This window comes from Mustela nivalis (assembly GCF_964662115.1).
Source record: "Mustela nivalis genome assembly, chromosome: 2".
NCBI classification, from domain to species: Eukaryota; Metazoa; Chordata; class Mammalia; order Carnivora; family Mustelidae; genus Mustela; species Mustela nivalis.
The window spans coordinates 186,531,852-186,558,618 of NC_139021.1; the positions used below are offsets into that span (position 1 = coordinate 186,531,852).

Here is a 26,767-nt window from a genome sequence, read left to right on the forward strand (position 1 = left end):
ATTGTTTAATTTCAAATTGATTGTATCTTTCAGTTGTTGACTTCTAATTTAATTGCATTGTGGCAGGACGACAAAGGGAACGATTTTCCCTCAGTTGGAGAGTCTTCAGGCTTTGCTATGGCCAGCACTGGTCCATAGAGCACACGCTCCCTGCAAGCTTGGTAAGAAGAGAACCCAGTCATAGTCAGCGCTGTGCTCAGGGGATGTCTCTGTGAATGTCCGGGCAGACCCACACGGCTCTCCTACGCGTCCCTGCATGCTTACTGATCTATGTAGGGTCCGTGGCTTCCACAGGAAGCTGAGGCGGCGTGGAAGTCCTGTCCGGCACTCCTTTATTCCCATCACTTCTGTTTCGTGCCTGTGAAGCTTGATGATGGTACGTACGGACCAAGGACGTGGATTCCCTGCTGACTGATCCTCGGGTCTCCTGGCTTTCACCGGATGAGTATCTTCATGACTTAGATACTATTTCTCAGCTTTTCCTTCCGACATTTCTGTGTCCTTACATGTGAAGCAGGTCTCTCTTAAGCGACATATAATTCAATTTTGTTTTTCTTCTCAGCCAACCTGACAATCTTGGTTTTTGACCTATAGGGTTTGGTTGATTTACATTTATTGTAATTCTATATTTATATTTGGGTTCCTAACTGCTTTCTTCCTGCTTTTTTTCCTACTGGGACTGTTATGTTTTTATATTCTCTCCCCCCACTCTTTTTGCCTGTCTTTGGGATAATAAAATGCTACCATTTGATTTTTCTCTTTTTACTACCTTACTTACACATTATTCTAGTGGTTATCCTAGGGACCATGACATTCATCTTTGGCTTACTGTGATCTAATAAAAATGTAACTTTAACCTACCCTAGGAGTGGCAGAACCCATACTTTGTAAGCTCTAATCGTCCTGCTTTTCGCATCGTCTTCCACAAGATAAGCTCAATTCCGCAAGGTGTTAAGATGACGGTTTTACACTCTTTGAATTTATTTCCTTGTACGTGTTTGCTCTGTGCTATTCCTAGCTGTCTCCTGCACTCACTGTTTCTGCCTGGCCCCTCCCCCAGCTTCTTGCGCTGCAGGCCGCGTGGTGGTCCACACAAAGGACAGCCCGACCCCAAGCATCAGAGGGAGAAGAGCAGCCCTGGAGGAAGGGCTGAGGTCAGACCCACACAGGTGCGCCCAGAAAAGCAGGGGGGAGTGGGGGATCTCTCAGAGCGCCTGGGCTGCCGTCCTGATCCATTGCATTTCATTGAGGTTTCTCTAAACTCTCCTGCTCACACCTGCTCCTCCAAGCAAAGGAGGATGTGCTAGTGTCCACGGTGTTCTGCTGTGGCTGAAGGAAGAGCATCCCCTCCAGAAGACCCTAAGGGGCCCTGTGCCCCCCTGACCTGCTGCAGGCCTGGGCACTTACGGTCACCAGGGGGCCCTCGAGGAGGTGGAGGTCAGGGAGGGCGAGGGACACCCCCCAGAACCACACATCTGGTGAGAGGCTATCTTCAGGCTGGTGACGCAGCGACGCCGGAGGGCTGCGTGGCCAGGGCAGACGTGGACAGCTCGCCGCTCACCTTGGAGATGGCTTCCAGCCTCTGCTCCACACTCGCATACAAGCTGGTGGACGTCCTCCCCTTCTGCTTCAGCTGGCGCTCGAGATGCAGGAGGGCTGCCAGCTGCGAGCTGCTGGTGTTGGCCGTGGCCGTGGACAGGACGTCCCACATCATCTCTGAAGCCAAGCAGCTCTGAAGAAAACACAGGACGGAGCTAAGAGGCTGAGCCCTGCCAGGGCCTATGGGCGCCCCTGTTGAGGGCGAGGGGAGGAAGGGGTGGCCAGGGGCTGCTCAGCGTCTCCCGGCACCAGCTTCTTGGATGCCGCGCTTCTCCTGGCCACTGGCTGTCACCGGGCCCTGCCCCATTGTGCCCCCGGCACCTGCCCACTTCTCTGCTCTGAGCCTCAAGAGCATGAGGCTTGGTGGACCCACAGGATGTCAGTACGAGGGGACCCTCTGAAGCATAGGGGGCCCTCCCTACTTCCTCCAGAGGGTCCTCTTCCAGCTGAGCGCCACGCTCCCAAGGCAGAGAGACTGGCCGCGGCCCAGGGGCCAGCCCACCCGTAGGAGCGAGTGCCGGGTGCTCCGGGAACGCCCCCTTCCCAGGCGGCCAAGAAAGGCCTTAGGCGGGGTGCCGAGCAGACCATACCTGAGACAGCGCCAGGAACTGGCAGGTGGCCGCGGGGTCCAGGGTGCCGGTACACTCCACCATCTCCAGGCTGGCGGCAGCGGCAACATCCAGGAGGCGGCTGGCCAGGGCGACCTGCAGGCACTGCAGCAGCAGCTCGGAGGCCTGGGCCAGGAACCTCTGGGCCAGCACCATCTTCCTCTGTGGGGGTGCAGGGCTCGGGCTCAGGGGGGCTCTGCGGACCCGGAATCCTGGGGTGGGGGTGAGTGGCCGTACCTGCTGGTCTGAGCACTTCCTACTGTGCTCCTCGTAGTGACCCCTGCCGGCCCCATCCTCGGGGACGGTCTCCAGATGCTTAAGGCCGCTCAGCTCAGCAGTGGCCTATGGAGAAGTACCTCCTGTCAGCCCGCGCCCGTCCCACCGCCCAGCCTGGGTGCGCCTGCCGCACGTGGGGCATCTCCGTGGGACCTCTCGGTGAGGTGTGCTGCTGGGAGCGGTCGGGCCTCTTGCCAACCGGGTTGACCCCCGAGGCCCTGGCCCAGGATCCCCGGCGGCTGGCAGGTGCAGCGTGTGTGGGGAAGCAACTCTAGAGAAGCAAGTCCGAGTGTCCCTGGTCTCAGAACAATCGAATTCTGTGCTTACTTTCCTCGGTCCTTCAAAACCACCTCCCCAAGTACAGGCAGCGGCCAGTACCGTGCAGCCCGGACTGAGCACGTCAGGTGCCCGCCCGCCCCAGGGACCGCAGGACCAGCCACGCAGATGAGGTCTTCCAGAGTGCCAGGGGACTCTGCCAGGGGGCGGCAGCAGGCACAGGGGAGCCCCTGGGTCTGTGCGGTCACGGCCGGGAGCAGCAGGGTTTAAAAGCCTGGCTGGGGGACGGGGCCGGGGCTGCAGGGCCACGCTTCTTGGAAGCTGCTTGCGTGTGTTTCCCTGATGGCCTCTGAGACGGAGTGTTGCCAGTGCCATTCCGTAGGCAAGGACCCCAGCCCCGAGGGGAGGGGGCTGCCGGCATCGCTGGCCGACGCCCACCTGCTCGGAGCCGCCTGTGCAGGTGCTCAAGGGACAGAGACGGAGGGAGGGGCCGGAGCTCCATCATGTCACCCGCGTGTGGGCCCAGTCCCAGGTCCTGGGATCCAGACCGGTGAGGCATCAGGACCGGCGCTCACACAGGAGTGTGGGGCCCTGCTGCTCGGGGCCGGGGTCTTCCTAAAAGAGCAGAGTCCAGGGGGACGAGCCTGACTTTGCCTTGAGCAGGTGCCCTCCAGACAGAAGGATACATTTAGGCCGGGGGCCAGCAGGGTCTACAGCCCGCGGCGGCCGCTGTCCCCAGGCTTCCTTCCCGGCTGCGGTGCTGCCCCGCGACCACCAGGCCTGCCTGGGCAGCCTTGCAGGGGGCTCCGGAGAAGCAGGGGACACCAGACGCTGTGGGTGGTGGAAGGGGGCTTGGGGTCCCCTGCGGCACATGAGGAGGGGGCTTCTCCGCTCCCAGCACTGAGGCGGACCCCAGACCCCTGGAGGAAAGCTGCCGAGACGCAGGCGGGACACCCGCACGGGGGCTGGGGCGTCCCGCCCTCAGACTCGGTTTGTGCTTGCTCCCCCTTCTCTCCAGAGTCCGTCCCCAGAAGTCCGTGTTTCTTTCCCACCCGCTGGTCACGCCGGACAGACTACTCGCCTTGTCCTTGCTTTTCCAGGCCGCACGACCCTTCTCAGTCAGGGGCAGGTCGAGGCCTGTCTCCGATCGCCCTCCCTCCCGAGGGGCTGCGGGTGAGCACGTACCGACGGGCTGTCCTCCCAGTGGCAGGTGGGGCGCTCGGGGTCCGTGTGCACAGCCAGCAGGCGGAGGGCCTTCCCCGCCAGGCCCAGGACCTGCGCCCGGATCTGCACGCAGCCGGCGGACAGCGAGTGCAGGCTCCCCAGCTGCGCCAGCGCCGCGTGGGCTAGGGTCCGCCGTAGCGTGAACCACTTCTGTGGGGACAGGAGCGCCTTGGCGTTGCCCTGAACAACAGCAGAGGCTCCCCGACACCCCGACCTTCCCCACCACCCCGTCCCGTCCCTGAGCCCCCGGTCTGACACCCCCAGGAGGGGCGACGTCCCGGGTGAGAAATGCACCCTCTGGCCTCTGCAGGGGGTGGGGGAGGGCGGCCTCCAGGGCCGAGGCGTTGGGGAGTCACTAAAATCCTCTTAGAGAACCTTGGCTTGGGACTCACTGACAAATAGATAAGCTCATGTCGAGTTCAATTTTAGGGCCAACTTTGATGTATTTACGGTTACATCAAGTTGCTCTGGTGCACAGTGTGTGAAGTCGGAGAAAGTGTCCGAAATGGCAGGATGCTCCCTTCAGAGATGTTCAACCTCAACTTCTTTAAGGAGCGAACTCACCCCTGCTGAGCCCTTCCTTGTGCGGAAATAATCGGCCCAAGCGCATGCCCGGGGAGGAGAGGGCAGTGCGCCCGGGACATCCCCCAGGAGCCCCCCAAGGCCATCCGACCAGGGGGTGGGGGGCCGGGAGCCCCGGGGGCTGAGGACACAGCCGCGGTCAGAGGGCTCCACCCCCGCCACCCCCTGGTCAGTCCTGCTGTGCCCCCCACGCCCCCGGTGCCCCGCAGGCAGGACCCAGAGCCCTGGGCCGCGGGCTCTCGGGCCGGTTACCAGGTCCACGGAGGTGACGTCGCTCAGGCTGTGCAGGTAGTCGGCCAGCAGCCTGTCCGCCGAGCCCTGCCCCCGCCGCCGGGCCTGCGCCTCCGCCCACGTGAGCTGCAGCAGGTCCAGGGACGCCTCGGCCAGGTGGAGCCGCAGCCGCGCCAGCTTCCTCGTCAGGGGCGTGCTGAGGCTCTGCAGCCGGGCGGGCCGGACACACGCGGTCAGAGCGCCACGGGGAAGGCCATGCCCGTGTCCCTGTGCCCCACACCCTCACGCCCCCTTTCTAGCTGGTCCCTCCCGCCCACACAGCCCAGGGCCACACTCCACCCCACGAGCCCGTTCACAGGTTCTAGGGTCCACACGGGGACCGTCCCGCAGCGCGTGCTTCCTCTGGTTGATGTCGCTCACGAGACGACTCGGACCCTCCCACGCTGCTGCCGCGCTCACACCTGTCCACGGACATGTGTCCATGGGCACGGGGCACCTGTAGTCCAGGAGGGCCCAGCGTGAGCACCCACTCACACGCGGGGCCGCTGCAAACCCAACGGCTGTGAACACGTGTGCACGGGCTTCTGCGAGGACGTGCGCTTTCACCTTCCGCAGGCAAACTCCTGGGTGTGGGGTGCCGGCTCCTCCGGGGCCCTGTTTAACGGCCAAGCCGCTGTCCGTGCTTCAGACCCCGAGAGTTCAGTCCTTCTGTGTCCTTGCTAACCCCTGCCACGCCCGGCCTTCTAAGCTGCAGGCGTTTTAGGCGGTGTGCGGTGGTTTCCCTGACTCACCAGTGAGTTCACCATCCCCTCATTCTTCATCAGCCACATGTCCTCTTTGGAGAAATGTCTGCTCAACTCTTTGCCCACTTTTTACGGGGGTGTTTCTCTTAGTACTAAGTTTTAAGAGGGTTTTATATTCTGGATACAAGACCTTGTCCATCACATGGTTTGCAAATATTTTCTACAGGCTCATGCCTGGTCTTGGCATGACAGTAAAACTGTCTTTGTGTACAGAATAGTGTCTTTTGAAGAGAGGGTCTCAGTTTGTCTCCCGAGAGCTGCGTGTAAGGAATCTTTGCTGAACACAAGGTCCCCGAGGTGTGTTTTCCTCCAGAAGCAGTCTCAGCTCTCACCTTCAGATCTCCCGTCCTCTTGGGCTGAATCTGGCGTCTGGTGTGAGGAATGCACTGAAGCCGCCTGGGCTTCCAGAGGCTCCAGCACCACTGCCGTACACAGTGGCCCGTCTTCACTGAACTGCCTTTGCTCTTTTGTTGAAAAGTGATCTTCTATTTCCGGATTCACTGTTATGTGCCACTGGTCTGCTCGTCTTACTTATACACTAAAACCACACGGCTTTGGTTCCTGTCACTTTATAATAAATCTTACAATCAGGTAGTGTTAGATCTCCAAGTCAGTCTTTCTTAAGTTCTGTTTGCTGTGCTACATCTTTTGCAGTTTCAAATGAATTAAAAAATTTTTTTTTCAAATTTTTATGAAAAGCCTGCAGCTTCTTGGTCAGGATTACAGCAAGTCTTCTGGTCCATGAACATGGTATACCTCGCTATCTACTTAAGTCTTCTTCTCTCAGTGATGTTTTCTAGTTCTCAGGGCTAAATTTTCCCTTTTTTGGTCAAATTTCATTTTTATGCTATCCAGTGGTTTTGTTTTTGAATTTTTAATACCTGATCAATTGTTGTGAGTATATAGAAATATAAAATTAATTTTTTATATTGTTCTCGTGTCCTAAGCTTTATGTTACCATTTTTGTAGATTGCATGAGAGTCTTTCTTCTTTTTCTTTTCTAAGAGCACTCAAGTGTGCGAGCAGGTAAGGCAGGGGCAGTGGGAGAAGAAAAGAGAATCTATTTTTTTTAAAGACTTTTTTTGTTTATTTGACAGACAGACATCACAAGTAGGCAGAGAGGCAGGCAAAGAGAGAGGAGGAAGCAGCTCACTGCTGAGCAGAGAGCCCAATGCAGGGCTCCATCCCAGGATCCTGGGATCATGACCTGAGCCGAAGGCAGAGGCTTTAACCCACTGAGCCACCCAGGCACCCCAGAAAAGAGAATCTTAAATAGGCTTCTCACCCAGCATGGAGCCCAACTCAGGGCTCCATCTCATGACCCTGCGATCAGGATCAGAGCTGAAAATCAAGAGTCGGACGCTCAACCAACTAAGCCACCCAGGTGCCCCTGCATGAGATTTTCTACACAGATAATCATGCCCTCTGTACACAAAGACAGTTTTACTTCTTCTTTTCTAGACTGGGCATTTTTGGTTTCTTCCTCTTACTTACTGAGTTGACTACAACCCAAGTACAATTCAGAATGAAGGTGGGGGAAGGGGCCATCTTAGTGCTTTGCTTTCCCCACTAAGTGTGACGTGAGTCCTAGAGTTTCCACAGATGCAGTCTATCAGCTGGGAGAGCTTTCCTTCTGGTAATAGTTTGCTGAGAGTCTTCCCCGCCCAGTCAGGAATGAGTGTTGGGTTTTGTCTACTGAAGTGATCATATTTTTAAGGTGATTTTTAAGAAAATATGGTGAGACAAATTGATTGATTTTTGAAAGTTACAACAATCCCAGGATAACCCCAACTTGGCATTGATGTGTTATCTTTTCTACATATTTTTTACATATTTTTACATACTTTCCATATTATTCTTTTTTACATATTATTGGATTTAATTCGCTGAAGTTCTATTTAGAACTTCTGCATCTGTGCTCATGAGTCTGTAGGTTTTGTTTTGGTATCACAGTCATGCTAGCCTCACAGATGGGGATGAGTTCTCTCCTTCTCAATTTTCTAGAAGACTCTGTGTTGAATTGGTGTTATGTTCTCCTTTAATGTTTGCTAGGAATCACCAGTAAAACAGTCTGGCTCTGATGTTTTCTTTGTAGAAAGACTTACTAAAAATTCCATTTCTCTAACAGATGAAGGGCTGTTCAGGTAATCTATTTCTTTTTGAATGAGTTTTGGTTGTTTGTGTCTGTCGAGGAATTGTTCTATATCGTCACAAAGTTGCTCAGAATATTCCCTTTTATCCTTTTAATACACGTGGGCTCCCTGGTGATGCTACAACTCTTATTTCAGATACTGAGCATTTACGTCCTTTTCTTCCCCTGATCAGCCTGAACAGAAGTGTAGGAACTTTTTTATCTCAAATAACAACCTGTGGTTTTATTGATTTTACCTTTTATTTTTATGTCTCTGATTTCACTGATCGCTGCTTAGATCTTCAGTCCCCTTTTTTCTGCTCATTTGCATTTGGCTCTTCTCTTTCCTTACAATGAAGGCTAAGGTTGTTAGTCTGGGATCTTCTTTCGTTGTGTGGTTATACAGCACTACAAATTTTCCCCTAAGCACTGCAATTAGAGACGTCATGAAATTTCTGAGTTTTTTTCCGCCTTCAGTTCAGAAATACTTTCGCTTTTGATTTGTTCTCTGGCTCATAGTTATTCTGATGGACGCTATTTACTTTCCAAATATTTGGGTATTTCACCCATAGCTTTCTGGTGTTTTTAATCGAGGTAAAATTCATATGACATAAAACCACCGTTTGGAAGTGTACAACGCAGTGGCCCTTAGTGCTCTCACCGCCTTGTGCAGCTTCACCCTCATGGTTCGTCCTCCCAAAAGGGAACCCCCACCCCACTCAACAGCCTTGTCTTCAGCCCCTCCCCGGCCCCCTCCCCAACAGCCACTAATCAGCTTTCTGTATCTATGGACTTAAATCTTTTTTTATGTTGCTTTTTGATTTCTACTTTAATCGCATCCTGGTCTTGACCCACACATTGTCCTCAAGAGTGACTTCTGACTCACTTGTACCCTTGTCCTGTCCCTGTCCTTGTCCTTGAATTCTGACATCTGCGCCGGTTCCCGGTCCGTCTGGACGGACTGTTCCGCATGTTGGGAAGTGTATTTTCCCTGCTTTCTGGCGTGGTGCTTCTCACTGGTTGCCAGACATTGCGTGTCCTCGTCCTCTGTTAGGGACACTTGAGAAGCTGGTTTGCCTTCACTCCGGGACAGCCGTCGGCAGACACTGTGGCCCTCCCGGGTCTCCGTGCAGCCGACCCAGGGCGGAGCTCGTCCTGGACCGATCACCCCTAGCTGAGACAAGACCTTCCGTCTGCTTGGCGCAGTGCCTGGGGTCACGAGGTTGTCCCGGCTGGCTGGCGGGAGCAGGTCCTGCTCCAAGCCTGCGTGGGGGCCCACCACCTTCCTGAGGGCCCCCTGCTTCCGTGGTGAGGGCGGGCCGGGGTGGGGCCACCTGTGGGCAGCGACGGTGCTGCCCATGTGGGCATCTAGTGTGTTGAAAACCTGTTTCACATTTTTGTCTACTCGGAAGGGAGTAGACATTTTTGTTATTTCGGAAGGGAGGGCGAATCTTGCTGCGATGCTGTGTCCCGGCCAGACTGCAAGGAGGCAGGCTGCCTTTTTAGGGCAAGTGCGGGGGTATCTGTGTGCGCCGAGGGGTGCTCAGGGCTCCGGGGAGGGACCGGGACCCAGACTCACCTCCTGGGAGGACAGTAAGCCCCGCACGCTGAGAAACAGCGCCTCTGCCTCGGCCACGGCGCTCTGGACCAAGTCGTAGGCCTCCAGGTGATACGCCGTCCTCTGCTCTTCTCCTCTCTCGTGTCGGGCGCATAATCTTTAGAAGATGGAAGAGTGGGTTTGGAGCCAGAACCTTCAGCATTATTCCATCAATACTAACAAACTGCAGTGTCTGATTTTAAATAATTATATCGTATCTTTATGAGTACTTCAAATTTTATGACTGGATGTTCTATATGTAAAGATATCGTCACTGTATCTTGGCCCCAAAATGCGTATGCACTTTATTCTATTTTTGTAAAATTAAATCTATCCAACGAACCAACGCCAGGATGTAAATTGTGCTGATTTAACTGCCTTGTTTTCCTCTCCATGCCTTCCTGCATTTTTTAAAGTTTGACAAGGACCACATATCAATTCTGTAATCACAGGATCAACGTTACACCCCATATGTCCAGGTGGCTTTTTCCTCATAAAAGCTGTTTTTAACACCTTTGACACAAGATTTGCTTGTTGCGCTTCGAAATGCCTGTGCGCACCCCAAGCAGGTGGGCAGCCCGGGGCCGGGGGCCCAGAGGGGAGGTGGGAGACGGGCCGTGCGCTAAGGCTCGGCCTCCTTCCTCTGTCTCTGGGTCAGCCCCTGCCCTCGAAGACAGTGGGGACTTCGAGAGGTCGCACGGGGGAGGCTGACGCGGGCTGCTGCCGGGCCAGCGAGGGCGAGCATGTCCAGGGGCACACGGGGCCGACGTGTGTGTGCCTGTGAGTGACCACAGGTAATGTGCACACACGGGTGTGATGTGTGTCTGCGCGAGCGTGAGCACAGTGTGAATGAGGTGGGGGTGGGTGTGTGGAGCTCGCTGTGTCTACTGAGACGCCGCGGGGGGCGGTGGAGGGGACACCGAGGGGGCGGGACAAGAGTGCGGACGCCCCCACCCCCCATGCCGCTGTCCCGGAGGGATGTGCAGCCAGCCCCAGGGCCAGGAGGACGCTCTGCTAGGACACAAGGGGGCTGGGGAGTCCTGAGCCAGGAGGAGAGCCCGGCACGGGGTCAGGCCATGGGACGGGGGGCAGGGGCTCAGGGACAGACCTCAGCCCCCCACCCCGGGGGCCCCCGCACCTCTTTATCTTTGCGCGCTCTAGTTTTATGTCCACACACTTCTCTTTGTAGCCGCAGGCAGTCAGCTTTTTCTCAATCTCCGCCAAATGATCGTGCAGCTCGGTCAGCAGGAGCAAGCATTCGGGAGGCTCACAGCCAGCGAGGTCCTCGACGGCCCTGACCCGGAGGCTCACACATCTGTGGGCGGCAGGACCGTCCCACATGGCCACCGCGGTCCGGCCTGCGTCACCCCGACACGGAGCGCGCTGCCCATGGACCAGAAAGCACGCGGGCCACGTGCTTCCACCACGAGACTGTCCTGCCCCGGCACCGTCCTCCTGTGGCGCAGGCGCAGATCCCACGCGGGAACCCGGGATGACGTGCGGGTGCCGCCGGCCGGAGCCCCGGGAGCCCGAGCCCCTCCGACGGAGAACCCAGAACTGAGCAAACACAAGGTGGAAACAAGGGGAAACCGTGAGGACAGCCTCGGCCGCTACTTCGTTAAGGTCAGCGGGAGGCGATGCACAAGTCTGACCGAGGGGAAGGTGGGCCTGGGCATGGGCGGGGACAGACCTGTGACAAAGACTGTGACGTTACAGGAAAAGAGTCCAGAAACAGACACACCAACACGACCCAAAACCCAGAGTTCGCAATTCTCTGGAAGAATACAAAGTGCCACAAAGAGGCCAAACATCCGAAGGACCCCTAAGCCCGGGAGGCAAGTGTCGGTCTCCGAAGCTCTTTACCCAAAGCGCCTGCCACTGACCCAGACAGGACAGACCCCACGGAGGCACATGCTCGCGGGACGAGGGTCACACCATCACGGGGGGCGGGGGAGGAGAAAACCCCGCGGCCAGGCCCCTGCTGGGGCTGTGCCTGCCCCTCACCCCACGGGGGTCCACGCGCACCTGGGGGAGCTCAGACGTGTCCCCAGAGAATGTAGGAACCAAACGAGCCACCTGCGTCCTTGTCCCGAGAAAAAGGCACGTTGGAAAGGAAGAGACACTGTCTCCGGGAGCCAGAAGGCTGAAGGTCAGGCTCTAGCGACCTCCCCGGGCCCCTGCCCCCCGGGGCCATGGGCTGTGGACAAGGGTCCCCAGGTGGAAGGCTCCGCTTCGGAGAAGGCCGGCTGGGTCGGGGGTGTTGTGTGACTCTCTGCACCTCAGAGGTCTGGGAAGGCGCGTGAGGACAGGCAGCCCCGACCTCGTGTGAATTCAGTTTTCCTCGCAGAGAACTACCTGGCTTCCAGGTCTGTGCTCATAAACTCCAGGACGGGCGCTCGGTTCGGTCTCTCCCTCTGTAGGTCCCTGAAGACGTCGATGAGTCTCTGGAACTCCCGGCAGGTCTGAGGAGGATGGCGACGTCCGCGGGTGGCTCCGGGCCAGGGGGACCCACCACCCCCCACGAGCGCCCGGCGGCCCTACCGTCACTTTGCCGCCTTCGCCTCCCCTGGCCAGGAGCGCGTCTGCCAGCGTCAGTGCGGAGCTGTGCCAGAACTCCTCGTCCCCGCCCAGGCGCCGGGCCTTCTCCACCAGCTTCAGGGCGCGCGCGTGGTCTCTCTCCTTGTTTGCCAGCTGCGCTAGAAGGTGCAGGCACTTTGCTTCCGCGCAAGGGTCACCAAGCTCCTGAAACAGACACGTGTGAGCAGAGTCGGCGGGAGCCGGACGGCGTGACCGCAGCTCCGGGCACCAGGCCTCGCCCCACACAGTGGCCACTGGGCGGCTCCCTCTGAAGGGCCCGGGGCTGGGGGGGTTTGAGGCCTGTGCGTGTGCTAATGTCCACTTCCAGGGTCCCCGAGCCCTCCCTTGGCAGCAGTCCCCAGTGCGCTCCTAGGAGCCGCCGTCCAGACGCTGGCCACAGACGGCGGACATTTGCACCCACGCCAGCCGTGGCTGCCTCATCCCCTGTCCCTCACACACGGTGCAGGGAGCCTGGGCGTGCGGTGCGGGTGCTGTTGGCCTCTGAACCCCACCCGGGCAGGAGGATGCTGGGCGCTCAGGCGGGAAGGGCAGGAGTCCGTGGTGGCCAGCTCCGGACAGAGCAGCGAGCGTACAGCTCGAAGACACTGAAGTGGGGCCTGCTGGGCCTGGGGCCCGTGCTCCCAACAGCCAAGGCCCCAGAAGCCAGGGCAGGCTGGAGGCGAGGCGAGCCAGGCGCTCACAGGAGGCAGACATGCTGGTGGGGGTGGTGGGGGTGGTGGGGGTGGTGGGGGCAGCCGCAGCAGAGAGGCGGATGGCGGACTGCTGTGGAGGGTCGCAGGGGCTGGGGCGGGCAGACGCCCCAGGGAGACATCGCCAGGCGCCGACCGCTATGGCCCCACGGAGATGCGATTCAGGGCAGGAAGGAAAAGCCCGCGGGCAAGGCGCCGGCCATGTGTGTGGGACACGTGACAGAAGGCTCAGGAGGGGGCAGAGTGGCGTCTGGAGGAGCAAAGGTGCCCCAGCCACCACCTGGGCACGACATCCCCAGGAGCTCTCCGACGGCCGGCTCCTCAGCCCGCGGGTCTCAGAAGAGGCCGCTGCCAGCAGAGTGCAGCCTCTCGGTCCCACCGGACGCTCCCCGTTCTGCCCCCGCCTCGCCCCTCTGCTGTCGGGCCCGCACGCAGCCATCTGAGCTGGACGAGCACCTGCCCACGGCCTGAATCTCCGGCGGCCCTGGGTTCTGTGCTGTTAAGGTCCTTCTCTCTCTGGAGTCCTTTAAAACCCGTGACAGCCCGTCTGGTCCTGTAGCTTTGCCTTGCCCCCCAGTGAATGCGGTTCTCTGAGCCGGACACCGATCGAACCGCCTGTCCCAAGCACCCCCTTCTCCCTGGGGAGGGGTGCACACACGGGCAACCTTTCTCACGGGGGACGGAGCTCAGGAGGACACAGCTGGGGCTTTGGGGCCTCCAGCTGCGGGCACTAGACACCAATCATGGGGGCACCTGAACCCATGTGCCCACCGGGGCAGGGCAGGTCCAAGGAGCACAGCAGACGGGGGTGACGGGGGGCTGGGAGCCAAGGTCTGAACAGCCAGGCTGGAGTGCAAGCCTCTTGGGGGCTCAGAAGACCTCAGGCTTCCAGCGAGGCCCCCCGAGAGACCACGGACGCCTGGGCTGGGCCCACAGCGAGGAGCCTTCCTATCTCTCAGCCGCTGCACACGACATCAGGAAACACCCGCGGGGTCAGACCTGCAGCTGCCGCAGGAAGTGAGGACTTCAGCAAACTTTCCATGGACAGAACGAAAACCAAAGAAACCACAGGCCAAGGGCAGAGACTTAGATCCGAGTCCAGGATGGACATTGCAGAACGGCGAGAGGCCAGCCAGCTTCCGAGCAGACACCTGCGTCCCAGAGAGCCGTTGTGCGCAGGCGCCCCCCGCACTGACCCGGGACGCGGCGGCCCCTCACCTGGAAGGCCAGGCAGGCCTCCGCCAGCAGCAGCCTCGCGGGCTGGTACAGGTCCATCTCCAGCAGCACGTCGGCTTTGAGCATCCAGAGCCGGGGGAAGGACGCCCCTTCCAGGCCCCTCCCGGTGTCTTTGTTCACCGCCAGGAGCTGGAAGATGAGGCGGCAGGTCTGCGCCGGAGGCTGAGGAAGCTCCGCCGTCCATGCTTCCCCCAGGCCTGGCCCCCGACCTCTGCAGCGAGCCGTCTCCTGGGACGGCGTCTCTTCTCACCCGCCAGCCCACCCCCGGGGGTGTCAGAGCAGGTCCTGCGCTGCCCCTGCTCCGGCCGCTGCCCTGCGCTCTGGGGCCCGGGTTTCCGGTACCAGGCGGCACCCGGACAGGCATGTGAGGCGTCAGTGAGCCCCTGAATTCCTCAAGACACACGGGGGCCTGGCACGTTCCTACCGCGCCTCCCAGATGGTTGACGCCCGCGGCTCGAGGACGGAGGCCCAAGGCTGGCGGCCCCGGGGTGACAGGTGTTCGGAGCGTGGTGGCCTGACGGCTGCTTTTCTTGAGGCGTGAGCCGACACCAGTGATCTCGCCGTGTGGGCAGTGGTCAGACCTCTGGGGCAACTCTCCCAGTGCCCCGGCCTCGGCCACCTTTCCTGTGAATCCCTCTGTGCTGCCCCCGCCTGTCTTCTCTGAATCCTGCCCAAGCCCCTGGTGGGTGCACTCCGAGGTGATCTGTAGCCTCGATCTCCCCAGAGACACCCAGGGCGCACGGGGAGGGGACACACCCCGGCTTTCCCGGGAACCCGACGTGAGGGTCTGTACACAGCTCGCGGTGAAGGCTTGTCCCACTAGGGGCCGAGCTGTGGCTCGGGGACACGGTGCTGCTGGCGGAGCGAGGGTACCTTGTCTTGGGCCACGAGGGGCTTCGTCTCCGGGGCCGGCACTGCGGTTACGGGCTCAGCCAGCGCCGGCACACCGTCGTCTAAGACTGCTTCCTTATTCTTCTCCTTTCTCAAGGCAATTTCCTTTCTGCAGCTAATGTAAGTAACACAGGTGACATGCCCAAGAAATGCCACGGCCAAGAAGCAAGTGTCTGGAAATGTCCAATGTCATTAGTGATCCAGAAATGCAAATTAAAACAGCCACCGATCACTCGCGTGTTCACAGAGATGACACAAAACTCCCACGACTGCCCCCAGAGCTACCCCTGACACCCCCCCCCCAGGTCAAGCGTCGTCCCCCCGGCTGCGTGTGATGCAGGATGGGCCTGGGGTTGGAGAGGACACGGCTGGGAGCAGCTCCGTGTTGGCCAAACCCTGCCTTGTTTGCAGGCGAGCTCGCGTACCCTGGGCAGGTCGGGACCGCGGGGTTCGGGGGCGCACCTCGCCTGCTCCAGATCGTAGATGTACGTCCGCCCGGCCTGCTCCTCGTGGTGAGTAGCTGCTTCTCTCAATTTCAAGTCGGAACAAGCAAGAGCAAGTCTAGGGGAAGGGGCGACAGAGCAAGCACAGGGTCACACGGGACGTGTGGGTAAGGGCCAGGCTGCCCTGGGCTCAGTGCGCCTCATAAAAACTGGTAAACGAGAACAGAATGGATCATTTAGTGATGTTTTCAGTAATATTCAGAGGTAAGCAAAATGACACACGTGCCTCTTGCGAACTTCAGGCGGCAAGAATGTTCACACGCACTCCCACACCGGACTCCGTCCGGACTCACTGTCTAGGTCACCCTCAGAGGGAAAAATAAGGCTCCACGGGCGGGGCCCTGAGCTCCGCGACACGGGCAAGGTCTGCTTCGGTTCTGGTGCGAAACGGTGTCGCGGGTTTCCAGCTCACAGGAGAGCTGCCCGAGCACTGCAGAGCCCGACTGTACGTCCCTCGCAGAGCCCTGGGCGCAAGCGCTCACCGCACCTGCCTCACGGCTGGTCTCCCTGCCCCCCGCCACCCTGTATATATTTCTTCTGGTGACTGGGGAGCAGGCCCCACAGCGGCCCTTCATTCTAATACGCCAGCGTACATTTCCTTAGAACAATGATCTTCCCTTAAGAACCCAGTAGAAATTTTAAAACAAAAAGAGTATTTTCATGATCGAGTATGCTGATTTATTTGGTTTTACAAAGCCCCGGGCTATTACTTATGGAATTAGCCAACCACAGAACTAGTATTCGGAAATGCTGCTTCTCTTACATTGCTTTGGAGTATTCCCCTTCAGCCTCCCAAGTGTCCCCCAGTTTCCCTGAACGTGCATCAGCCGTACTGACCGCAGGTGGTAGAGGTCTCCGAGGCTCTTGCTGTCCACCACAGCGGCCGCGACGGCTGCCCCCAGCTGCAGGAGCGGGACGGTGAGCTCGTGAAGGGACAGCTTCTGCAGGGCTCTGACCAAGTGGTCCAGAGAGTACAGAGTGTACGTCTACGCAAACACACAGCAGACGTGTAAGGTCAAGCACTGGAGGGACGGCAGGCCGCCATCTCACAAGGTCTCTCGTCAGCGGCCCCGCCCTTCCCCACGCCACGCACAGGTCCCGATGCACACCCGGGACGGAGCCGTGTTTGCTGAGTGAAGGGACGCTGTGCTCTCCGCCCTCCCTTCCTCACGCTCAGCTTTCATCTCGTCGTGCGCGGTCACCCGTCATCGTCCACACCCAATACAGTTAAAAGTCCTCACAAGAAACAACCCATTCACATGTTCACTCAAATGAATGTTTGTTAGATTTCCTCCACTAGAAACTGCTGATCCATTGAAAACCGAGTCTCTCTATGGACACATATAACTGCCTTAAAGCCGAGTACAGGTAGAGAACATCTCGGATCATGAAGACAGACTGGGTTTGACATAACTATTACTCTGGGGTGGAAAATTCAAGAAGCTGGACCAAGCGCAGGTCACTGGGTGGTGCTGGGCAGTTACTGGGCCAGAAAACAACGGGGTCTCAGGAAGTGCCACATCGGGGTGCGCTCGTCCGGGGGGTTCTGAGGACTCACGAGCCGGCTGGAGGCTGGTAGCGCTTCTGGGTTTTGTTTGCTTGTTTGGAGCTTTTCCTGTGCGGGGCGACAAGCGGCCGCGTGGAGGGCCCACTGCAAGCCTCGCACCCGGCTGGGTCCCCAAAGGCCTGCACCTTAGGGTCAGGGTGATCTACACACAAAGCAGCCGTCTCAGGGACTTCCCAAAAGCCAGTGGCTTTGGGCGACCAGGAGAACATGCGTTTTCTTTGAGAGATTAATACCGATAACCCCGGTGAGGCTGGTCGGGAAGCAGGGTGGGAAGGCTCGCATCCTACAGAGCCTACGGACACTCCAAGATCATGAAAGGACATTAGGAACATTATTTTACAAACGTGTAATTTTACGTTACGTGGAAATACCCTAGAAAAACACAATCCACCAAATTCTAAGAGAAACAGAAAATCAGAAAAGCTCTTGAACTACAAAGAAAACTGAATCGTGACTTATGACTTTCCCACAAAGAAGAAAAGGTCCAGAAGTTCCCACCAGGGGACTCTCCCAGATTTAAGGCAGAAGGAATAAATAATCTTTTACAAACCTCCCCAAGAATCAAGAAAAATAAAGATGGGAGGACCGTCCGCGGCGGCGACCCACGTGGCCTGGCCCCACGCACTCCGCATGCCCCAGGCCAGCAAAGATTGTCTCAAGTCACAGGGAAGATGGAAGAAAGGGCACTGTCACCGCCGGAAAGAGTGACTTATGGTTTTGTCCTGTTCTCAGGCCCCCAGGCTGGCGTCGCGCTCTTTCTTGTGCGAACCGTTACACCCGGGCCTTGACCGAACTCCTTAGGCTTGACCGATGGCCTCAAACACACGGGGCAGCCGCGCTCCTGTCGGCCTCCCCGTACCTACGGGAATCAGGGATGTGCTCTTACTTAGCACGGAGGCGGCGAGTGCCTCTCGACCGCACCCCATTTCCACAACCGCAGACAATTATGCTAAGAGCCGCCGCAGGGACACTGAGAAGTGGCCGCCCCAGCAGCGGGAGGTGTCCCCACGAGCGACGTGACTAGTGTTCTCTCTTACAAAGAACTTTATGCCAAAAACTAAATGGTATGTAGCCTAATATCAAGCATTTATTGTTTGTTTTGATGCAGTAATTTTGACCATAATTATTTTTATTTTCTCTTGTTAATACCCTAATATTGAAATGTAAAAAAATTAAACTTTTCTTAGATCATGTCCCATTAACATCAAAATGTTCTCAAATATTAGTTATTAATGGACAGAATAAATAAAAAACCACGGGTATTTTGTCACAGTCCAGACTTTTCTAAAAAATAAGTATCAGTAGAAGCACGAAGCCCTTCAAGAAAAAGAAAGGGGGCGCCTGGGTGGCTCAGTGGGTTAAAGCCTCTGCCTTTGGCTCAGGTCATGATCTCAGGGTCCTGGGATCGAGCCCCGCATCGGGCTCTCTGCTCAGTGGGGAGCCTGCTTCCTCCTCTCTCTCTGCCTGCCTCTCTGCCTACTTGTGATCTCTGTCTGTCAAATAAATAAATAAAATCTTAAAAAAAAAGAATAAGAAAAAGAAGGGGGAGGAGACACTTCCTAACTGATGAAAGGGTCAGTGTGACATTGTGACCCACAAGGACACGGACCCGCTGCTGGCACCGAGCTCCAACAACCCTTGCGATCTTGAGACCCAGGAGGCATTCCGAGCAGCTTAGTTTGTCTCCGTGAGGTGACTCCAGGCGGCCCCCGGACAGCTGGGGAGGGGGACTGCGTGCCGGGGACCCAACCCTGTGACCAGAGGCTGGAGGTCTGGTCCCACCCCCTGGTGCAAGGGAGCGGCCGGAGGAGGAGCAAGTCACCAACGGCCAAAGATTCCCTCACTGGCGCCTGCGTCGCGGAACCTCCCTAAAGCCCTACACGGAGCGGCGAGGCGCATGTCCGGGGGGTGAACACATCCACACGCGGCGGTGCCCCCGGTGCCAGGCGTGCAGGAGCTCCCGCACTCGGCACCAGATCCCGACCCGCGGACCTCTTCACCCGGCTCTTCACCCGGCCACTCGCTCGCGTCCTTGCTAACAACGCGGTGATCTAGAAAACACGGTATTTCCCTGAGTTCTGTGAGCCGCCCTAGCAAATCGTAACCCTGCACAGGGGCGTCACGGGAACCTCCAACGCGCAGCCACATCAGATGGCCGTGCAGGTGGCCTAGGGACCCGGCACTGTCGACGCGGGGGCCGCCTTGAGAGCCTGAGCTCTGAGGCCGAGGAGCGCACACCCACCGACCCTGGGTGGTCCGTGCCGGGACTGGGTGAATTCACGGGACACCCAGCGGGTGTCCACAGGCAGCAGGAGAGCTGGATGTCAGTGCTGAAAAGCCGCATGTCTGGGGCCGGCTGGGAACAGAACCAGAATCTGGATAACTTTTTACCCAATCCTGACACGGGGCCGGACGCACGGGAGAGGGCTGTGGACACCCACGCCACAAGGTGGCAAACACGAGTATGCGGGACACGAATGACACGTTTCAGCCCCACGGACCTTCTCCGCGTGACCATCGGCAAAAGAGCCGCGCGACCAGCTGGAAGCAGGAAGGAGAAGCAGCGCCGCCGCCTGCGCAGGTGGAAGGAAACGCGCGGCCGCTCCGGCTCCGGCTCCGGCCGCTCGCGACTAAGCTCTGGGCAGCGAGACACGGGAAACTCTCCCTGAAACCACGACAAACAGCCGTCACAGCTCTAGCGAGTGTCGCCAACCCTCCCGTCAGAGCCGGCAGCGCCATAAGGCCCTTGCCGTGCCCGGCATCTCTCCTGCACCTGCCCGGGCCCGGACCCGCAGAGCCCGGTGCGGGAGTGACGACAGAGCGACGGTCCCACACGACGCCCAGAAGACGGGACAGACAAGTCACCACAGTTTTTGGAAGTTCAACAAAACTGTCTTTCTGTATTTAACGTGGCGTTCAGGTGTGACCCAGAAAAGCCTATTTGCAACAGGATCAAAGACGTCGAGTCGAATACAGCGAACCCCACCGACACGCGCGCGCCGCACGGGAAACGCACCCCCGCTACGCGTCGAAGGAAGGCCTGAGCCGGGGGAGGGGTCGGGCTGGTCACACTCCGGAGGGCCGTGGGCGTCCGCTCTCCCCGAGCCGGCGGCCAACCGGAGCCTCTGAGCAGTCAGGAGCCGGCCCCAGCCGCGGACTCCACGGTGCACGCGGAGCTGTGAGGGATATGGGAAGAACATCCAGAACCTTCTGGAAGACCACAGAGGCTTAGGCGTCGTGGCCGTGAGGGGCGGGCGCGCGTGGACACGGTCGCAGGGCAAACGCGGCTCCGCAGAGAAGACGGGCGCACGCTCTTCCCACAGACGGGCTGGAACATTCTGACACCCAGACTGGAAAGCCCGCGCTGACCTCGCCCGGCACCACACCCCCCGGCCTCAGGCGACGGCCTGTGGGACTCTGGCACAGAACCCCAGAGAGCTTCGGGAAGACGCCGCGAGCGGGTATCTTCACGACCTCTGGAGACAGAAACGGACCCGTCAAACAGGACCCACGAAGTCCTAGTGACAAAGGAGCAGATCTCTAATTTTATCACATGGACGCGGAATCTCGAGTCACGCGAAGACCTCAGGGAGCCCAGGAAGAGGGAAGGTGGCACGCCCTCCGTACGCCGTCAGGGTGTGGTTTCCAGAGAAGGTTAAGGATTCCTTCAAATCAGGAAGAAAGAGACAGAAACCTCAGTAAAATGTGGGCAACAGCCTGGAAAGGCCACAGAGGCGACATCCGAGGGCCAGAGGGCAGAGTGAGGTGCGGCCATGCTTCCTACCTGGGCCCAGGTAGGAAGGGGAACCACGCGAGGCCGGCACGGCGTGGACGATGCCCCCCCCTGCAGGGGGCACGGCGCTGGCTCAGCCACCTCGGAAGGCCGTTTGGCCAGAGGTGACCCGGTCGGCCAAACCCACGCTCCACGGCCACGGGTGCCATCAGGAACACTCACAGCAGCTTTGCGTGTGAAGCCACCGACTGGGAACAACACAAGGGTCCCCCAGTGTTGCAGGGACACGCGTACTGTGGTCTAGTCCGGGCGTGGGACGGCTCCACGGCCGAGAAAGCCAACAGGCGACAGAGACACGGACGAGACGGGGCGAAAGAACCCGAACACGGGAGGGACACGGGGACGATCCCCACGTTGCTCAGCACAGAAGACGGGAGGAAGACGCCGGGCACTGAAGGTCCCGGGTCATGGGGTCTAACCCCGGGACCTCCCAGCAAACGGCTTCCTTGCCAGCGCGGCCGGCGGAAATCCAGAGACGGAGCATTTCCCGGGGTTACCCAGGTGGGCCCTGGAGCCGGAGCCGGAGCCGGGGACGGCCGCGACTCGCTGCCACAGCAGCCACAGACAGGGCCACCGGCGGCGTGTCCACATCGGGGCGCGTTCCCGGCGGGAAGGGCACCGCATGACGAGAGGGAGCACGTGCTTCCCACGGACACTGGCTGTCGCCTGGGGACGGCGGAGGCCTGGGAGGCCACGCACAGGTGCGTCGTCAACGAGGCACCAAGCCAGGCCCTGCTTACGTGCCTCTTTCTGGATGTACATCACAGCACAACGGCTACGGGGCGGGGAGTCGGGGTTCAGGATGGCGGCCGGCACCCGCCCCTCGAAGTCGCCTTACCGGCTTCCGGATGCTTGAGGGGTTAATGGTAAAGTCACTGTTATCGTGTCGGAACAGTGACATCACTCCTTCGGGGCAGCAGTAGGAAGCCCACTCTTCCACGCTGGCCGGCACGTCGTGGAGCTGCTTGCCCGTGGCGGCGCTTTGCTGCTGCGAAGCAGGAAGGCGGGACTCACTTCGGAACCCGCCCAGCCTGAGCCGGGGCGGGGGGGGCAGGGGGTGAACCCGGAGAGGGCACTGCCTTCGGGAGCCCAGCGCTGCCTGGATCAGGGCCCCCCCGCCCCGATGGTGCCCCTGCTCGTGGCCGCCCTCCCTGTAACCCACACCCCAGCCGCGTTTACTGTCACAGCCGAACGCGCGCTGATATCACTTGCAAAGCGGATGCTGTTGGCTGTGTGCACGGCCAGAGTCTTCCCAGGGAGCCCGGCGCCTGCCACCCCGCGCTCGGAGGATGTGGCGCCGGAGCCCAGCGGGAGGCCCGCTCTGCACGGCCGCCCCCGGATGCCCGCGCTTCCCCTCTGCTCCAGAGAGCCGGCCTCCGACCAGAGAGGAGACATGCGCCCTGGGTCACCCTCCTCACAGCCGAGGGGTGTCCTCCACTTTACGGAGGAGGACACTGAGGGACGGGGGTCCGTCAGGCCCCACAGCCTGGGTGTGTCCAGGCCCAGCCCCGTGACCCAGTCGGTGGCCCTGGCTTTCCACGGCTGGCCCGACACAGCCCCGCGCGCATGCGCCCACGGCACCTGCTTGGGGTCTCTGCTCTTCCCCTTCCTCCTGTCCTTCTCTTTGTGAGGTGACAACAAGTGGGAGCTGCCTGTTGCTTCTAGAATTTTGCTTTCTGAAATCGCTTTTCCTGCTGTTGATAAAGACACCTGCGGAAAGTGAAATCCAGATTCGCAGCGTTAAGAGCAGCTGTGCACACGTTCCTGCACCGGCTCAGATCTGAGGGGTGGCTAGTGGCCCTACGGCTCTGAGGGGCAACCTGGTGTCTACTCGGGCACCAGGGCCACACCAGTGAGCCTGCCCCAAGCACAGGGGACTGTGGTGTCCCTCAGTGGGTGGGACACTGCAGTCTCCAAGATGCTGGACCAGCGGGGACACAGAGCCAACCTCCAAGGAGTGCCGGTCACCTCCATGAAGTGAGTTCACGTCTCTAATTGAGAACACGTAAAGATTTTGGCTGTTCTCCTAAAAGAAGTGTTGAAGAATCCTTGTTTTGTGGATGGTGGGAGAGTGGGCTGGGGCATCTTGAAGACCAAGGATGCCTTCCAGGTCTCTCATTCTTCCCACCGCCAAGGGGTGGCAGTCCCACTGTCCCCCGGCACACTGCTGGGAGGGTCAGGGGCATTGCCCTCAAATGTCCTCAAGAACCAGAAGCTCCAAGAGCCGCTCTGGGAGGGCCCTGTAAAGAGATGGTGGGGATGGGGGAGGCACAGAAGGTTCTTGAGGGGCCAAGGGGCAGGCAGAGGCAGGCGTGCGCTGGCTGTCGCCCCAACACACCGTTGCCCTGAGGCACTTCGTGGTGGATGGGCCGGGGTGGTGGTGTGTTTCAGAGAAGAGTGTCCCCGGCCACTGCAGTGGGGGCAGGGCTGTTGTCTGAGGGCGGTACCCGCCGGCGAGGCCCGTGGGCTGCAGGGGGAGCTGGGGACGGGGCAGCGAGCAGCCTGGCGCCTCACCTGCCAGATGCGCCTGAGGCACATGTAGGCCAGGAGGCAATACTCCTCATAGCCGGCGGCACTCGGGGACACCATCAGCGCCAGCAGGGTGTAGGCCCGAGCCAGCGCCTCCAGCTGTCTCACGCTGCAGAGCTTCTCCACGGGGACTGTCCCCATGTCCTTGGACACCATGCTTTCTGGGGCTTCCGGAGTGGACAGTGGCTCCTCTGCAACACAGGGGTGCCCCAGCCATGAGCTGTCCTGACCGGGCCCTTCTAGAAGGCATCCCTGCCACCAGGGGCCGGGCTGGCCTCAGGGATACGGTCCCAGGGCTCCTGCCCCGGGCACAGGTCCCAGCGGAGGCCGTGAGGACACATTCACGCCGGGCCGGCCCCAAATCAGAGCAGACCGCACCCTCACCTGCCCCCTCAGGCGTGTCCCTAGCTGGGGTGATCAGCATCAGGATGTCGACCGCCCACTTCAGGTGGAAAATCACATCTTCCATAGGAAACTGCTTGTAGTACAGCCATTCGCTGAGCTCCAGGATGTACTCAACTTTCTGCCACTCATTCTCTGGTTTCTTTGGGATGAAGCAAAAAAAGACAGAAGAGACACGCACTTAACCACTCCACATCCCAAACGCTGCGATGGACGGCGTCCGCTGCTTCCTTTTCTGGGAGCCCGTGGTGGGCCCTCACCCCGCCTCCACGTGGCGCAACACGCTAGCGGGACATCTGCTGCCCACACTCGTTAGAACCTTTCTGTCGCTCATGGTTTTGTCCCAAGACCAAAGCCTGGCACAGTCTCTCCGGGTCCTCCAGTCCCCGGCCTGTGCCCGTCTGCTCCTCCCGGCATCCGGACTCCTCAGTCGGGCTGTCTTTGGTCCGTGAGCAGCTTTGTTTCCTCAGACGGGCCTTCAAACGTGTATGGGAGGCAGGCTCTGGATGGTTCTGCGGTTCAGCAGAGCTCCATCCCTGCGGCAGCCCCAGAGCCCGGCCCCAGGCCCGGCCGCGCACAGACTAGGTCACAAAGCACGGCAGGTGGCAGTGGAGCTGCTCCCCGCCCTCCCAGAGCAGAGCCAGCGCAGCGGTGGCCCCTCTGCCTCCCGCCTGCTGCGCCCCACGCCCCATGCCTGACCCCCTGGGAGTGGGGGGGCTGCCCTCTGTGGGGCAGAAAAAGCAGGGAGGAGGAGGGGGCGCCACGGAGCAGGACTTTGACATCGGGTGTTGGGCTGACGCATCGTGAGATGGAGGGGCGCGGGCAGCGGGGCGTGGGGGGCGAGGGGAGAGGGGTCCAGGCTAGACACTAAGCCGTGAGGCGACTCAGCCCGGAGCCTGGCTGAGATCATCAGGGAGGAAGGCTGGTGGACGGAGGGAAGCCGAGCCCTGAGCCCCCGCCTCCCCCTCAGTAAGCGGTGGGAAACAATACACAGAAGGAGAGAAAAAAGTCACAGATCTTTTGTCTGATAAGAGGTCGTGCCCAGGATGCTCGAGGAAGTCCTACAGCTCAACAATAAAAAGATAACCAAATCAAAAATTGGGCAAAGCATCAGAATAGACATTTTGCCCAAAAAGATAGACAAACGGCCAATACATGTATGCAGATACATGCATCAGTCACCCGGGAACTGCAATCAGCGCCGTGGACGCCAGGATGCTAGAACCAGGCGGCCAGGAGACGGCGTCACCAGGGCGTGGAGAGACCGGAGCCTCGCCCAGCTGGTGGGAAAGCACTCCTGGAAGGTTAGGTGGGGAGACCCCGCGGGGCCCCGCAGTTATGCTGCTCGGGCAGAGCCCAAGAGAAACGTGACCGTGTGTCCACACGGAAAGAGCCCCCCCCGGGAAGAACACATACACCCCTCTGACGGGAGACCAGCAGCCCTGAGCCGGTGAGAGCACGCACCCGGCTGCACACACGAGGTCTGGCCACCTTACACGATGTGGAAGAAGCCGGTCACAGCGGACACACCTTGTGCGACTGCACATGTCCAGACAGAAAACCCTTGTAGGCAGAGAGTGGACTGGCAGCTCACTGGGGTTGGCAGTGGGATGGACAGAGAACAGACCTACGGGGTTCTGGGTGGTGATGAAATATTGTGCCGTTGACTGTGGTGATGGCTCTGTGACCTTGTGAATTGCTAAAAACACCTCGTACCCCTGAGAAACAGGGAGCAAGTGAGGAGGGGCTTGGGGTCAGTGGGGATGGAGAGCCTTTGCAAGAAGGCTGGTGCCTTTCTGTGAAGTAGTGGGGGCCACGCTGCCTGGCCCCGGGGAACCTGATGGGGACCTTGGTCTTCACCGACCACTCAGCATTGACCACACAGAGCAGTGTCCTGACCCGTCCCCGGGACCCTGGCTCAGTCGAGAACCCTCCCAGCAGGACGCACTCCATGAGAGCAATGAGAGATGCTGTCTGGAACAGGTATGTGGGGCCGGGGAGCATCTTCAGGACAACCTCAGCCCCCCTGCCAGGGCTTCCTTGTCCTTCCCTGAGTCCGACCTGCTCTGCACCAGGCACCTCCCTTCCCCCGATTCTGCTCCTCACCCCGTGTCACTCCCAGTCTGCTCGGTTCTTGTTGGCGTGGGGAGTCTCAGAAGGCTGCGGAGCCCTGCTCCCTCCACAGCCCGGTCCAGTCTCAGGCGTCCCCTCCTCGGGTGGACTCCCCTGCAGAACAGGAGGCCGCGCCCCGCAAGGTGCATCCCTCCACGCTGGGGAGGTGCGACAGAAGAGCGCCCCTGACTCCTCAGAAGGGCACATGCTCTCCCTCAATTCCTCTGCTGGGCGAGGAGGGGCTCAGCCTCCCCCCACGGGTCACGTCTCTTCCCCAGAAGCTGAGTCGCCAGCCCCCGAAGCCCCGGTCAGACCTGCAGGGCCCGGATGGCGTTGTGGTGGCAGACCAGCTGCCCGGACACGCTTCTCGAGTTCAAGGCCAGTCGGCGCCACATGTGTGCCAGATAATCCTCCCTCTCGTCCTTGAACTTCTGGATTTCCATGGTGAAGTTCTGGCCAAGTTTGGCTTTCACCATGACCATATGTTTAAAAATCAAGCTTAAAAAAAGCAAAAAGAAAAATCAGTGCTTGAAGGAGAAACAAATACAGATGATGCATCTAAAACTAAGGAGTTTGTGTCCCTTCTCCTAGTGACAAAAACAAAAGATAAGCAACGGCGCCCCAGTTCCTCGCATCTGTGTGCGGCTGAGCCTTGCCTTGATTTCCCTCCAGGTGGGGAAAGAGAGCGGACAGGGGAAGGCGCTAGAGCCAGAGCAGGGGAGGGAGGTTCTGGGGGGAGGGGCGGGGAGAGAGCTGCTGAGGGGAGGGGGTGAGGAGGGGGAAGGAGGGAAGGGCAGGGGAGGGGAGGGGAGGGCCCTGCAGAGCGCTCACAGGCGGTGGGCCGTCCGCGGCAGCACCTGCACGGCCTCGTCCAGCACCTTGAGGCCGCCCTCCCAGTCCCCGTGGTCTGCGTGGCAGTGGAACAGCAGCCCATAGAGCGCGGCGCGCAGCGTCAGGTCATCCTCGGCACCTGCGGTGGGAGAGGCGGCTGTGTGGGGGTGGGGCTGGACTGCCCGGGGCCCACCACCAAGCCCAGTCGGACTCACGGAGCCCCACGGAGCTTCCTCCTCCGGCAGGTGCCTCCCGCGCGTCGCCAGCCCCTGCTGAGCTCGGACTCTGC

At 59.5% G+C, this 26,767-nt stretch overlaps 1 protein-coding gene across 1 annotated transcript in view; it reads right to left on the reverse strand.

Annotated features, from left to right (window-relative positions):
* Positions 1-26,767, reverse strand: part of CFAP46 (cilia and flagella associated protein 46) — an 87,472-nt gene that overhangs the window by 16,466 nt on the left and 44,239 nt on the right. Inside the window, 21 exon segments of the mRNA XM_082720011.1 lie at positions 1,562-1,732; positions 2,190-2,369; positions 2,445-2,549; positions 3,945-4,133; positions 4,818-5,000; positions 8,617-9,228; positions 9,310-9,445; positions 10,466-10,647; positions 10,650-10,884; positions 11,683-11,789; positions 11,869-12,069; positions 13,833-13,979; positions 14,724-14,856; positions 15,204-15,302; positions 16,082-16,230; positions 21,443-21,592; positions 22,186-22,314; positions 23,119-23,324; positions 23,518-23,677; positions 25,962-26,145; positions 26,479-26,617. Coding sequence (XP_082576137.1) covers positions 1,562-1,732; positions 2,190-2,369; positions 2,445-2,549; positions 3,945-4,133; positions 4,818-5,000; positions 8,617-9,228; positions 9,310-9,445; positions 10,466-10,647; positions 10,650-10,884; positions 11,683-11,789; positions 11,869-12,069; positions 13,833-13,979; positions 14,724-14,856; positions 15,204-15,302; positions 16,082-16,230; positions 21,443-21,592; positions 22,186-22,314; positions 23,119-23,324; positions 23,518-23,677; positions 25,962-26,145; positions 26,479-26,617 — 3,797 coding nt within the window.